Raw genomic sequence first — 14,811 nt, forward strand, 5'->3', positions numbered from 1 at the left:
AGTATTACCAAACCAGTACTACCAGTATTACCACACCAGTACTACCACTACTACCACACCAGTACTACCACACCAATACTACCACTACTGCCACACCATTACTACCACACCAATAGTACCACTACTACCACACCAGTACAAACCACACCAGTACAAACCACACCAGTACTAGCACACCAGAAATAACCACCACTCCACACTCTGTACACATTGGGGGATGGGTGAACAAACCTGAAATCAGCAGACTCGATCCTCATTCACAGATGTGGCGGAAGCTCTTTTGTTAATTTGGAGAGATCAGTTTCCTGTTCTGCCAAGTCCATGACAGACACAGAACAGGAGAGCTGGAGGTGCATGCCTGTCCCCTCAAACCCCGCCCCCGCTGTCTACTAACCAATAACATCCCATAAGCTGGCTCTAAGGTGGTAGGGATCCTATGGCAGATTTCTATAGAACTGATAATTACTCACCACTCCCAGCAGCTCCCCCACCATTATAACGGCGTATTAATTTCCTTCCATACCTTGGCCACATGTTCCAGCCACCGGCCCAGAGCGATGAAGACGAAGAGCATCGGTGGAGTGTCAAAGAAGGTGATTGGGTTCACTTTGGATTTTTCAAACATTGCAACCAGAAGAATTACAAGAGAATAAATGAAGGCGATGGAGGTGGCCAGGACTATCAGGACGTCCATGTTGGCCGTTTTATGCTTCAGAGCCTTGTATGCTTGTATGTAGAAGTACCATCCCCCTAAGAACTAACACACAACACATCGTCACTCACATATACAGATCTAGAATAATCGCATTGTATATATAGAGATATTGATCCTACAGTCCCCCATCCCACCCCCCCCACCCCCCCTGGTGGAGACTCACCTATACAGGTATACACAGATATTGATCCCACAGCCCCCCCCTTAGTGGAGACTCACTTGTACAGGTATACACAGACATTGATCCCACAGTCCCCATCCCCACCTTAGGGGAGACTCACCTGTACAGGTATACACAGATATTGATCCCACAGCCCCCCCTCTTAGTGGAGACTCACCTTCTCAGGTATACACAGATATTGATCCCACAGCCCCCATCCCCCCCTCTTAGTGGAGACTCAACTGCTCAGGTATACACAGATATTGATCCCACAGTCCCCCCCCCCCCCTTAGTGGAGACTCACCTGTACAGGTATACACAGCAGGAGGGAGAGCAGATTCATGATGGAGAGGCCTGGCATAATCTGATACTCCAGCACCATGGTGGGGTGGTAGGTGGTGATATCATCCATGGTCATGTTGTGGTGGTGGGGCATCATGTGATGACTATCCATGAACATCATGTAGATCATTAATCCCATCACAGGAATACAGAAAATTAAACTGATCAGAAACGATCGCTTCCACCTAAAGCACAGAGAAGGGGGATCACGTTATTGTGCTTTTACTGTAGAGACAGCTGCGGTCTGCCTTTACAATGTATTCAGGCAGGAACCCTGAGCGACCAATCAGAATGGACCTTTCTGTGACTTCCTGTAAATGAAAACATGCTAGGATGTAATGTATGGGAAGAGCTGACTGACCACAGGGGGTGCTCAGACCTAACACGTTTCATTTTATAATCCGACAGGGAGGATTGGAAACATAATACTTGGTGGGGGGTGGGGCATCGGTCTGGGTGCACAGAGCACCGCTGACATCATTCTCTGCATCACTGAAGACCACCCACCACCAGAGAACAGAGGAGGGGAAAGGACCCCACATGTCATGTGACTAGTCATTACCATACAGGCGGGTTCTCCATCCCTCAATCTGTACGACTCTGATTCTATAGACCTCTTTTTCCCCGGTGTCCGAGACTCAGGACAACCCCGGCAGTGGTCATTACCATACAGGATGGTTCCCCATCCCTCAGACTGTATGAATCTGATTCTATAGGCTTCTCTTTCACCGGTGCACAAGATTTAGGACAAACCCCCAGAAGTGGTCATTACCATAAAGGAGGATTCTCCATTCCTCAGGCTGAATACATCTGAATCTATAGGCCTCTCTTTCCCCAGTGTCCAAGACTCAGGACAACCCCTGGCAGCGGTTATCATGCTGGAGGGTTCCCCTTCCTCAGGCTGAATAAATCGGATTCTATATGCTTCTCTTTCCTCAGTGTTAGACTCAGGATAAACCCCAGCAGAGGTCATTACCATACAGGAGGGTTCTTCATCCCTCAGGCTAAAAACCATCTGATTCTACAGGCCCCTCTTTCCTCAGTGTTAGACTCAGGATAACCCCCGGCAATGGTCATTACCATACAGGAGGGTTCCCATCCCACAGATTGAGGATGATAAATGAGGTCTGGAGATTGGAAGGCACCTGGAATGAGCACTGGGTCACTTACCTCTGTATCTCTACCCTGTGATCCAGGTGGCTTGCAGATCGATCTCTTTTAACCAAAGACGTAGTGAATCCTAAATCCTGCAATAAACAAAAAGGAAATGATGACAGTCACATGACAAGTGTCTGGCATTATCCCGGCAATGGCATGCAGATTACGTGTCTGATTGGGGTTATCTTCATCATTAGATAAGAGTAACATAGAAGGTGAAGGATCTGATTCATTGCATATGAGGCATCCTATGGGGATAGTACTTTCCTTCCACAAGAACCCGTGCTGCCCCCAATCCACCACCAGAGCACCCCAAGATTACTGTGCAGTTCTACTTCCCCACTCCCCATATGATGGCGCTCTGACTTGGAGTGACAGTGACTGGCTGCTCAGTCACACAGTGCACTATGGGAGTACTTTACACTTCACTTTAATGGCTGCCGACAGTCTCTACAATGGTGGAGTCATACGGAGGAAGCGCAGATCATGTGACACTCACATTTATAATCTTCATGAGATCTCTGGGGCCGATCGTCTCCGGATCATACTTAATGTGGGCTTTATTGGTGGCGAGTGCAACCGAACTGTACACAACCCCCTTCGTCTTCATCAGACACGACTCAATCTTATGGACACAGGACGCACACGTCATCCCCCGAACCTGCAATACAAAACAGAGAGACGCGGGTGAGGGACAAAGAGGAACCCCGGCATGGATCTAGACTATCTCTACACAACCTACCCGTCCAACAAAAAGCCTGGAAATCCTGCTCTACACAACCTATCCGTCCAATAAAAAGCCTGGAAATCCTGCTCTACACAACCTACCCGTCCAACAAAAAGCCTGGAAATCCTGCTCTACACAACCTATCCCTCCAATAAAAAGCCTGGAAATCCTGCTCTACACAACCTATCCCTCCAATAAAAAGCCTGGAAATCCTGCTCTACACAACCTATCCCTCCAATAAAAAGCCTGGAAATCCTGCTCTACACAACCTATCCCTCCAAAAAAAAAAAAGCCTGGAAATCCTGCTCTACACAACCTATCCGTCCAATGAAAAGCCTGGAAATCCCGCTCTACACAACCTATCCATCCAATAAAAAGCCTGGAAATCCCACTCTACACAACCTCTCCTTCCAATGAAAAAGCCTGGAAATCCTGCTCTACACAACTTATCCGTCCAATGAAAAGCCTGGAGATTCTGCTGTACACAACCTATCCGTCCAATGAAAAAGCCTGGAAATCCTGCTCTACACAACCTCTCCTTCCAATGAAAAAGCCTGGAAATCCTGCTATACACAACTTATGCGTCCAATGAAAAGCCTGGAGATTCTGCTCTACACAACCTATCCGTCCAATGAAATAGCCTGGAGATTCTGCTCTACACAACTTCTGCATTGTGGGGGGTCGAGCTTGGACAAGGTCTGCCTACAATAGCGGGGTCACCAAGCTTCATATATTGGGGTGATCAGAGCTGTCACTGTAAGTAATTTCCCAGATATTATCTGAACTCTCCAATTTCTATACAACCTTCATACCCCCCAGGGGGGCAACTTCCATCTCTTCATCAGTCTTTATAAAGAGTTGGGACAAGACTTACGAATTTTATAAAGGAGGTTATACAATGGTGGCGTCACTACTGCTCCTCTGAAACAGGATCCACTGTAGATCGGTTTTCAGAGGAGGTTTACAGGTGTTCAAGAGGCCTCTCTATGTATTTGGAATTGCCAACTCAGAACAAGAAATCTTTTCAAATCTGCAGCTTTCATTGGAGGTCCTGGTTCAGGCACTTCTAGTTATCAGGTGACAACGCTCTGTCCCTGTCTCCAAATTGTCCTCCTGTGTTGTCACCCCATCACATGGACTTCATATGGAGACTACAAGAGGCCCTTCCATCACACATGACACAGACATGATCTTCTAGTGTCACCATCAGGAAACCCACCCTGAGAAATGCCATCACTGGAGTGTATGGAGACAGGAAGTGGCTGCAAAGAGGCTGCAGGACATCAGCAGCACTGAGACCACCCAATACTTATACAGTCAGGTCCATAAATATTGGGACAGTGACACAATTCTAATCATTTTGGCTCTATACACCACCACAATGGATTTGAAATGAAACGAACAAGACGTTCTTTACCTGCAGACTTTCAGCTTTAATATGAGGGTATTTACATCCAAATCAGGTGAACAGTGTAGGAATTACAACAGTTTGCATATGTGCCTTCCACTTTTTAAAGGGACCAAAAGTAATGGAACAATTGGTTACTCAGCTGTTCCATGGCCAGGTGTGTGTTATTCCCTCATTATCCCATTTACAAGGAGCAGATAAAAGGTCCAGGGTTCATTTCAAGTGTGCTATTTGCATTTTGAATCTGTTGATCTCAATATGAGATCCAAAGAGCTGTCACTATCAGTGAAGCCATCATTAGGCTGAAAAAAACAAAACAAACCCATCAGGGAGATAGCAAAAACATCAGGCGTGGCCAAATCAACTGCTTGGAACAAAAGAAAGAACGCACCGGTGAGCTCAGCAACACCAAAAGACCACGGAAAACAAGTATGGTGGATGACTGAAGAATTCTTTCCCTGGTGAAGAAAACACCCTTCACAACAGTTGGCCAGATCAAGAACACTCTCCAGGAGGTAGGTGTATGTGTGTCAAAGTCACCAATCAAGAGAAGACTTCACCATTGTGAATACAGAGGGGTCACCACAAGATGTAAACCATTGGTGAGCCTCAAACACAGGAAGGTCAGATTAGAGTTTGCCAAACAACATCTAGAAAAGCCTTCACAGTTCTGGAACAACATCCTATGGACAGATGAGACCAAGATAAACTTGTACCAGAGTGACAGGAAGAGAAGTGTATGGAGAAGAAAAGGAACTGCTCATGATCCAAAGCATACCCCCTCATCAGTGAAGCATGGTGGTGGTAGTGTCATGGCGTGGGCATGTATGGCTGTCAATGGAACTGGTTCTCTTGTATTTATTGATGATGTGACTGCTCACAAAAGCAGCAGGATGAATTCTGAAGTGTTTCGGGTAATATTACCTGCTCATATTCAGCAAAATGCTTCAGAACTCATTGGACTTCACAGTGCAGATGGACAATGAACCGAAGCATACTGCGAAAGCAACCAAAGAGTTTTTTAAGGGAAAGAAGTGGAATGTGATGCGATGGCCAAGTCAATCACCTGACCTGAATCCGATTGAGCATGCATTTCACTTGCTGAAGACAAAACTGAAGGGAAAATGCCCCAAGAACAAGTAGGAACTGAAGACCGTTGCAGTAGAGGCCTGGCAGAGCATCACCAGGGATGAAACCCAGCGTCTGGTGATGTCTATGCCTTCCAGACTTCAGGCTGTAATTGACTGCAAAGGATTTGCAACCAAGTATTAAAAAGTGAAAGTTTGACGGATGATTGTTAATCTGTCCCATTACTTTTGGTCCCTTAAAAAGTGGGAGGCACATATACAAACTGTTGTAATTCATATACCGTTCATCTGATTTGGATGTAAATTCCCCAAACTAAAAGATGAAAGTCTGAAGTTAAAGTACATCTTGTTCCTTTCATTTCAAATCCATTTGTGGTGATGTATAGAGATTAGAATTGTGTCCATGTCCCAATATTTATGGACCTGACTGTATATCAGTTATGGAAGGTGTAGGAAGGATGGCCTGGTAATACATATTCTTGTTGGAACACTTTTATCCAAATTACTGGAATACCAATCAGTTTGTCTGACAAGAACATCTCCATGTAGACCAATCAGACAGGAACACAGGGAGGGCAGACTTTGATGAAGAGGTGTGCCCCTTTAACCCCCCAGATGTACGGCTCCAGATGTGTACGGTGTATATACACCCCCATAATTATATATATATATATATACATACACACATACATACATATACACACACTATACAGTATATATAAACACACACACACTATACAGTATATGTACACCCCCATTATCTCTCTCTCTCTCTCTCTATATATATATATATATATATATATATATATATATATATATATATATATATATATATATATATATATATATATATACTCACACACACACAGTATGTACTCTGACGATCGATATGTGAACTTGCACAGGTTGGGACGCTCTGTCCTTGGCAGTCCTCCTCCCGGCACACCCAGAGAACTTCCTTGTCCTACTTCCTCCTTCTCAGCTGTTTGTTTTGGCCGTTCCTTCCATTAGATTTCCATATCATTCATGGCGGAGTCAGAAGTCACCTCAGCCAAGAAGAACTTCCCTCTAAATATAAAAGGTACACGGGTCTACATGCAATTATAAAGTATTATCTAAGCTTCCATTCCCCATCATCTCCGCAGAACACCCCTCGGTCCCTCGGTGCAGCCTTCACCATAATACCGTTTCACACGGCATTTCTCAGGGAGGTTTCCTGATGGTGACTGTAGTGATATAATATCGTGGTGGGTATAGAATTAGTTATTATAAGTCCTCTTCCGCAGCAACCCAATTCTTCCAGAGAGATGCACTTTATTGACTTCCAACACAGAACAAAGTCTTGCAACAGATGACACAATCCAACAGAATATATATATATGACAACGAATGCCAGCCTTTAGAATCCCATGTCTTCTAGACCTGTGCCTCCATCATTACACACCCAGACAAGCCTGAACGCCATGTTATATCCCCAATACACTGAATGGCTGAGCAATTTGATTGGCCCTTTTCATTAAATGCTTTGATCTCCTTGTGACAGAAGTTGACCCCTAGCCATGAACAGCTGCAGTCATAAACTGCCCTAATTTGCATCCTTGCATATTAACATCAACAAGTCTCCTTTAATATGCGCAATTAGATTAACAGGGCCATACCTCACACACCTAGACACAACAGTGACCTCAGTGGGCAATGTCTGTGTGATGAAAAGGGCACTTGAAGTCTCCATATGACATCCATGTTACAGGGTCACAACACAGGAAGACAAATGGGAGACGGGGACAGATCGTTGTCACCCGATAACAGGTAGTGACCTTCATGGCAGGATCATCAGGGATTATTTTACTTTAATGAAATAATACCGAAAATGACTCCTGAAATGAATTAACACAATAAAACATCTATGAGACTCTAGTAATTGGGTTCAGGTCTCACACAGAATGTACCGGATGGGAATTGTGCAGTGTGCAGGTCAGGACAGTCATCTTACCACCAATTCCAATACGCCGTCTCCGTCACTGTTCTCCAATACCGAGGCTTCAAATCCCAGCTCCTGAATGAGCTCAGCAATGGCCGGGGGTTGTATGAGCGCTGCGTTGTACCTCACCTCTGCCTTTCCTGCCATCAGAGCCACCAGGACCGAGTGTATGCCTGCAACAGAGCAACAGGAGACCCTAATATCTGCTGAACAGAATAGATGCGTGCTGAGAGACCCTGATATCTGAAGGACCCCGATATCTGTCCTACATTCAACTCCCCCTTCCATGTATCTGATATCTGCTGAACAGAATAGAGAGTCTGTGCTGAGAGACCCCGATATCTGCTGAACAGAATAGAGAGTCCGTACTGAGAGACCCCGATATCTGCTGAACAGAATAGAGAGTCCGTACTGAGAGACCCCGATATCTGCTGAACAGAATAGAGAGTCCGTACTGAGAGACCCCGATATCTGCTGAACAGAATAGAGAGTCCGTACTGAGAGACCCCGATATCTGCTGAACAGAATAGATAGTGCATACTGAGAGATCCCAATATCTGAGAGACCCCGATATCTGTCCTACCCCCGACTCCCCCTTCCATGTATCTGATATCTGCTGAACAGAATAGATTGCCCATACTGAGGGATCCCGATATCTGAGAAACCCTGATAACTGCTGAACAGAATAGATAGTCCATACTGGGGCCCCCGATATTGGAGAGACCACGATATCTGAAGGACCCCGATATTGGAGAGAGCCCGATATCTGTCCTACACCCGACTCCCCCTTCCATGTATCTGATATCTGCTGAACAGAATATACAACCAATGCTGATAGAACACCAATCACATTATTATTTATTAGTTTCCTATATCATATCTGGGCTGCCCTCCAACCTCATTGGTCTCTTTTCTATATTTCCTTCAGTCTGTCCTCCATCCTTATTGGTCCCTTTTCTATATCTCCTCCTGGAAGTCCTCCATCCTCATTGGTCCCTTTCCTACATCCCCTCCCAGCTGTCCTCCATCCTCATTGGTCCCTTTCCTACATCCCCTCCCAGCTGTCCTCCATCCTCATTAGTCCCTTTCCTACAACCCCTCCCAACTGTCCTCCATACTCATTGGTCCCTTTCCTACATCCCCTCCCAGCTGTTCTCCATCCTCATTGGTCCCTTTCTTACATCCCCTCCCATCTGTCCTCCATCCTCATTTATCTCTTTCTTACTTCCCCTCCCAGCTGTCCTCCATCCCCATTGGTCCTCACAGCTATCCTCCATTCTCATTGGTCCCTTTCCTATATATTTCCTCCCAGCTGTCCTCCATCCAAATTTAGATGACAAATGGAGAACATATGAAGCAAAAAAAAATAAAAAGAATATAGAAGAGACATAAATGGAAAATCAGACGAGGAAAAGCCGCTCTGCAACCTACAATGTCAGAGTACAAACATTTCTACTCTACAGATATGATTATCGGGTCCAACAACACAACAATCAGATAAGGTTTGGGTTCAGGAAATCGGAATGTTGGGTAGGAAGTGATAATGAGAACGGACCGTCCTCCCTGCGGAGATTTCGCTCGATGTTGGCTACACACGATGCGCACGTCATTCCAGAGACCTGGATGAAACACTTGCTGCTTTCCTGCTTGTTGTGGACAGGCGTCTCTGGAGAAGAACGGTGCTCAGCCTTCTGGGAGGGTTCCAACGAGAGGCCAGGTGCCATTCCGTCTATAAACAAAGAAGAAAGTATCCATTCAGACTATTTATTCTCATAAGTTATCTCCTTCAGAAAATATCAAAATGCCACAAATCCTCTGAGTTCCATGTAATCAACCTGGAGGAGGGCACGAGGGCCAGGACCTTCCATGGGAGCTCATCATATAAAGACAACGCCCTCCTCGCCATGTGTACCATCTATAGCAAAATAAACCTGATGGATCAGGGGTGAGGGATGGGACCTTCAATGGGAGCTTATCACACAAAGACAACTCCCTCACCATGTGTACCATCTATACCAAAATAAACCTGATGGGTCAGGGGTGAAGGATGGGACCTTCAATGGGAGCTCATCATACAAAGACAACGCCCTCACCATGTGTACCATCTATACCAAAATAAACCTGATGGGTCAGGGGTGAAGGATGGGACCTTCAATGGGAGCTCATCATACAAAGACAACGCCCTCACCATGTGTACCATCTATACCAAAATAAACCTGATGGGTCAGGGGTGAAGGATGGGACCTTCAATGGGAGCTCATCATACAAAGACAACACCCTCACCATGTGTACCATCTATACCAAAATAAACCTGATGGATCGGGAGTGAAGGATGGGACCATGTGACCTACAACAGCAGATCCAGAGAATGTTACATGGTGTATATGGGAGGGTCACATATAAAGAAGTCCATGTGAAAGCGGAGTGCCCCTCACAGATCGGGGTTAAAAAGTACATTGTATATAGAAGCCAAAAATTCTCATTGTGTACAACCTCCGAATTAGGAACTCGGACAAGCCAAGAATACAAAAATGTCACATATGGGGTCAGGGGTCATGTATGAACACACATATGACAGGTATCGAGTATGGCTGCCCAGAGGTCATGTATGAACACACATATGTCATGTATACAGTCGGGCTGTCCAGAGGTCATGTATGAATGCACATATGACATGTATACAGTCGGACTGGACTGTCCAGAGGTCATGTATGAGCGCCCAGATGTCATGTATAGCGTATGGCTGCCCGGAGGTCATGTATGAACACACATATGTCATGTATAGAGTCAGGCTGTCCAGAGGTCATGTATGAACACACATATGTCATGTATACAGTCAGGCTGTCCAGAGATCATGTATGAACACACATATGACATGTATAGAGTATGGCTGCCCAGAGGTCATGTATGAACACACATATGTCATGTATAGAGTCGGGCTGTCCAGAGGTCATGTATGAACACACATATGTCATGTATAGAGTCAGGCTGTCCAGAGGTCATGTATGAACACACATATGTCATGTATACAGTCAGGCTGTCCAGAGATCATGTATGAACACACATATGACATGTATAGAGTATGGCTGCCCAGAGGTCATGTATGAACACACATATGTCATGTATAGAGTCGGGCTGTCCAGAGGTCATGTATGAACACACATATGTCATGTATAGAGTCGGGCTGTCCAGAGGTCATGTATGAACACACATATGTCATGTATAGAGTCAGGCTGTCCAGAGGTCATGTATGAACACACATATATCATGTATACAGTCAGGCTGTCCAGAGATCATGTATGAACACACATATGACGTGTACAGAGTATGGCTGCCCAGAGGTGATGTATGAACACACATATGTCATGTATACAGTCGGGCTGTCCAGAGGTCATGCGGCCCTGATCCCAGTATCGCAGTCCGGGCGCAGTACATGGACACCCACAAAATATTTGCCGTGTGATTGTCCAGCGATCACAGACAACACCTTATATAATAATAGTTTCTGTTCAGAGATGAAATTAGTGGCAGACGGAGTTCATGTTCCTCATATTGCCACATCGCTTCTTCCCACAAACAGGAAACGGGCTGATCCCGTGATCCGATATGGAACAGAGCTCTATTTACAGTGAACAACACACATCTTGTGTTCAGAATTTAACCCGTTCCTCACCAAACATGCATCATCTATAGAAAACTCCAAATTTGTCAGAGTCCCGTGATTCTGAACCCAACAGAGAAACAATTTTCAGTTTCCATGGGAAGTTATTTCATATAGGAAGATTGAGAGCTCCATACACAACAATGACACCACCATGTATGAGCTCTGCAGACTGGGGTCCTCCATACACCACCTTCCCTGATCCCATCCCAATCTTATATTGCTCTTTCATTGTGACGGAACCAAGAAGTGCCAACCCAACATGGACCCGACCTCTAAAAGTGAACTAACCCTAACCCTTAAAGAAGAAGTATGGCACAAGCTTTATTGCTTCTACTTCTGTTCATTCTATACCCCTGTGATCTATTTTCATCTGACAGCAGGCTGAAGCCCACTGTTGGCTGATGTCACAGAGTCAGTCCAGGCTGGGCAAAGATTGTAACCATATGGATGGGTTCTGCCCACATGTCTGGCCCGGGAACCCATCTCGGCCTCTCAGCAATCCAAGAGCCTGAGCCAGCCCCTCCCACTCCCATCACAGATTGGGGTGAAGATCGTGAGGGGGTGTCATTGCCTCATGGAATGGACCTGTCAGATATACAATGATGGTGTGATGTAGAAGGTTGGGGTGAAGATCGGGAGGGGGTGTCATTGCCTCATGGAATGGACCTGTCTGGATAGACAGTGATGGTGTGATGTAGGAGGTTGGGGTGAAGATTTGGAGGGGGTGTCATTGCCTCATGGAATGGACCTGTCTGGATATATAGTGATGGTGTGATGTAGGAGGTTGAGGTGAAGATCGGGAGGAGATGGTGTTGCCTCATGGAATGGACCGTTCCGGATATACAGTGATGGCGTGATATAGATTGGGGTGAAGATCGGAAGGAGATGGTATTGCCTCATGGAATGGACCTGCCTGGATATAAAAAGGGATGGTGTGATGTAGGAGGTTGAGGTGAAGATCGGGAGGAGATGGTGTTGCCTCATGGAATGGACCTGTCTGGATATAAAGTGATGGTGTGATATAGATTGGGGTGAAGATCGGGAGGGGGTGGTATTGCCTCATGGAAAGGACCTGCCTGGATATAAAGGGATGATGTGATGTAGGAGTTTGAGGTGAAGATCGGGAGGAGATGGTATTACCTCATGGAATGGCCCTGTCTGGATATAAAGTGATGGTGTGATGTTACTTACCAGCTAGAGAGGCATCAAATCCCATGTCTTCGATAGCAGCTCTGATGGCCTCCTGGCTGGTAACACTGGGGTCATATTCCACAGTCCCATTAGCGCCTCCCAGTGATACCTGGATGGATCTCACACCAGGTTTCTGTGAGATGAGACCTTCAATAGACTGGACACAAGAATTGCAGGTCATGCCTTGAATGTTAATGAGGGTGATGTTGGATGGACTTTCCTGATTGGTCTTCTTGGAAGATGTTTTCTCTAGAGATATTGCTTGGGCGCTGGGTGGTTGGATATATTCTGGGCCATTACAAAGGCTCACCTTGAACGTCCGTGGAGACAAAGCTTCTATAGCTCTGCACAGTGCACCAGAATTAGTGAGATCTGGATTGTAATTTATGACTGCCAAATTTTTCTCTAATGACACTTCCACAGTGGACACCCCGGGATGGGCGGCCATGTTGCTTTCAATGTTTAGAACACATGATTTGCAATGCATGCCATCTACTTTGAAGACAGCTCTTGTTAGGTCAGTATGTAGCTTTGGTCTTGGCAGTGACAGGTCCCCGTTACCATTCATCTGTTGTACATTTGTCAATTGGCTAACATCGATCGTTCCCAGTTTTGAGGGTGGCTTGCTCTTAATTGTTGCAGAAAAACCCGCTTTTTCAATCTGGCTCCTGATCTCTGCGGGTGTGATGAGGTCGGGCTGGTAGATGATGAGGGCCTCCTTGCTATCCAGAGAGACTAATCATAAAGAGGAAGATCGATCATATCCATTAGACACATTTGTCAATTATATAAATACAAAAATGTAACGGCAAATTTAACTTGAGGGGTCGCTGCTCATAGCTCCAATCCTACTGTAAGCACTCCACCCAGAACTACATCTCCCACAATCCCCTTCCCTAGGCACAATGTGTGTGGGCTATTGGGAGTCATTGTATCCATGTGGAGAAGGACACAGGATAACAAGGGAGAGGGGAGGGGGGGGTGAAAGGGGGGAAGCAGGGAGGGGATAAGTAAGGCGGGGGAAAGGATAAGCAGGAAAGGGGGGGGGGATAAGCAGGAAGAGGAAAGGAGGGAGTATAAGCAGGGAGAGAGAGGATAAGCAGAAGGGGGGGGGGGGGGGTAAGAAGGGAGAGGGAGGGAGGAGGGGAGAGGATAAGCAGGGAGAGGGAGAGAGAGAGGAGGGGAGAGGATAAGCAGGGAGAGGGAGGGAGAGAGAGCAGGGGAGAGGATAAGCAGGGAGAGGGAGGGAGGGAGGGAGAGAGAGCAGGGGAGAGGATAAGCAGGGAGAGGGAGGGAGGGAGGGAGGAGGGGAGAGGGAGGGAGGGAGGGAGGAGGGGAGAGGATAAGCAGGGAGAGGGAGGGGATAAGCAGAGAGGGAGGGGGGGGGGGATAAGAAGAGAGGGAGGGAGGAGGGGGGGATAAGCAGGGAAAGTGAGGGAGGGAGGGAGGAGGGGAGAGGGAGGGAGGAGGGGAGAGGGAGGGAGGGAGGGGATAAGCAGGGAGAGGGAGGGAGGAGGGGAGGGGATAAGCAGGGAGAGGGAGGGAGGAGGGGAGGGGATAAGCAGGGAGAGGGAGGGAGGAGGGGAGGGGATAAGCAGGGAGAGGGAGGGGATAAGCATGGAGAGGGAGGGGGGGAGGGGATAAGCAGAGAGAGGGAGGGAGGAGGGGAGGGGGATAAGCAGGGAGAGGGAGGGAGGAGGGGAGGAGGATAAGCAGGGAAAGGGAGGGAGGGGATAAGCAGAGAGAGGGAGGGAGGAGGGGATAAGCAGGGAGAGGGAGGGAGGGGATAAGCAGGGAGAGGGAGGGAGGGGGTAAGCAGGGAGAGGGAGGGAGGGGATAAGCAGGGAGAGGGAGGGAGGGGATAAGCAGGGAAAGAGAGGGAGGGAGGAGGGGAGAGGATAAGCAGGGAGAGGGAGGGAGGAGGGGAGGGGATAAGCAGGGAAAGGGAGGGAGGAGGGGAGAGGATAAGAAGGGAGGGGAAAGGATAAGCAGGAAGAGGGAGGGAGGGAGGAGGGGAGGGGAGAGGAGAGGATAAGCAGGGAGAGGAAGGGAGGGAGGAGGGGAGAGGATAAGGGGGGAGAGGATAAGCAGGGAGAGGGAGGGTTGGAGGGAGGGGAGGGGAAAAGCAGGGAGAGGGAGGGAGAAGGGGAGAGGATAAGCAGGGAGGGAGAGGAGGAAGAGGATAAGCAGGGAGGGGGAGGAGCGGAGAGGATAAGTAGGAGGAGGGAGGGAGGAAGAGAGGGGGATAAGCAGGGAAAGAGAGGGAGGGAGGAGGGGAGAGGATAAGCAGGGAGAGGGAGGGGGGAGGGGAGGGGATAAGCAGGGAAAGGGAGGGAGGAGGGGAGGGTATAAGCAGGGAAAGGGAGGGAGGAGGGGA

At 47.3% G+C, this 14,811-nt stretch overlaps 1 protein-coding gene across 1 annotated transcript in view; it reads right to left on the reverse strand.

The window, feature by feature from the left end:
- The window catches only part of ATP7A (ATPase copper transporting alpha), a 67,077-nt gene that overhangs the window by 22,208 nt on the left and 30,058 nt on the right, over nt 1-14,811 (reverse strand). The window contains 7 exon segments of the mRNA XM_077474716.1: nt 524-757; nt 1,180-1,402; nt 2,388-2,464; nt 2,875-3,036; nt 7,592-7,752; nt 9,135-9,308; nt 12,435-13,169. Coding sequence (XP_077330842.1) covers nt 524-757; nt 1,180-1,402; nt 2,388-2,464; nt 2,875-3,036; nt 7,592-7,752; nt 9,135-9,308; nt 12,435-13,169 — 1,766 coding nt within the window.

Source organism: Lithobates pipiens, unplaced genomic scaffold (assembly GCF_037356315.1).
Source record: "Lithobates pipiens isolate NorthernLeopardFrog02 unplaced genomic scaffold, aLitPip1_a1.2 Scaffold_1, whole genome shotgun sequence".
Lineage (NCBI taxonomy): Eukaryota > Metazoa > Chordata > Amphibia > Anura > Ranidae > Lithobates > Lithobates pipiens.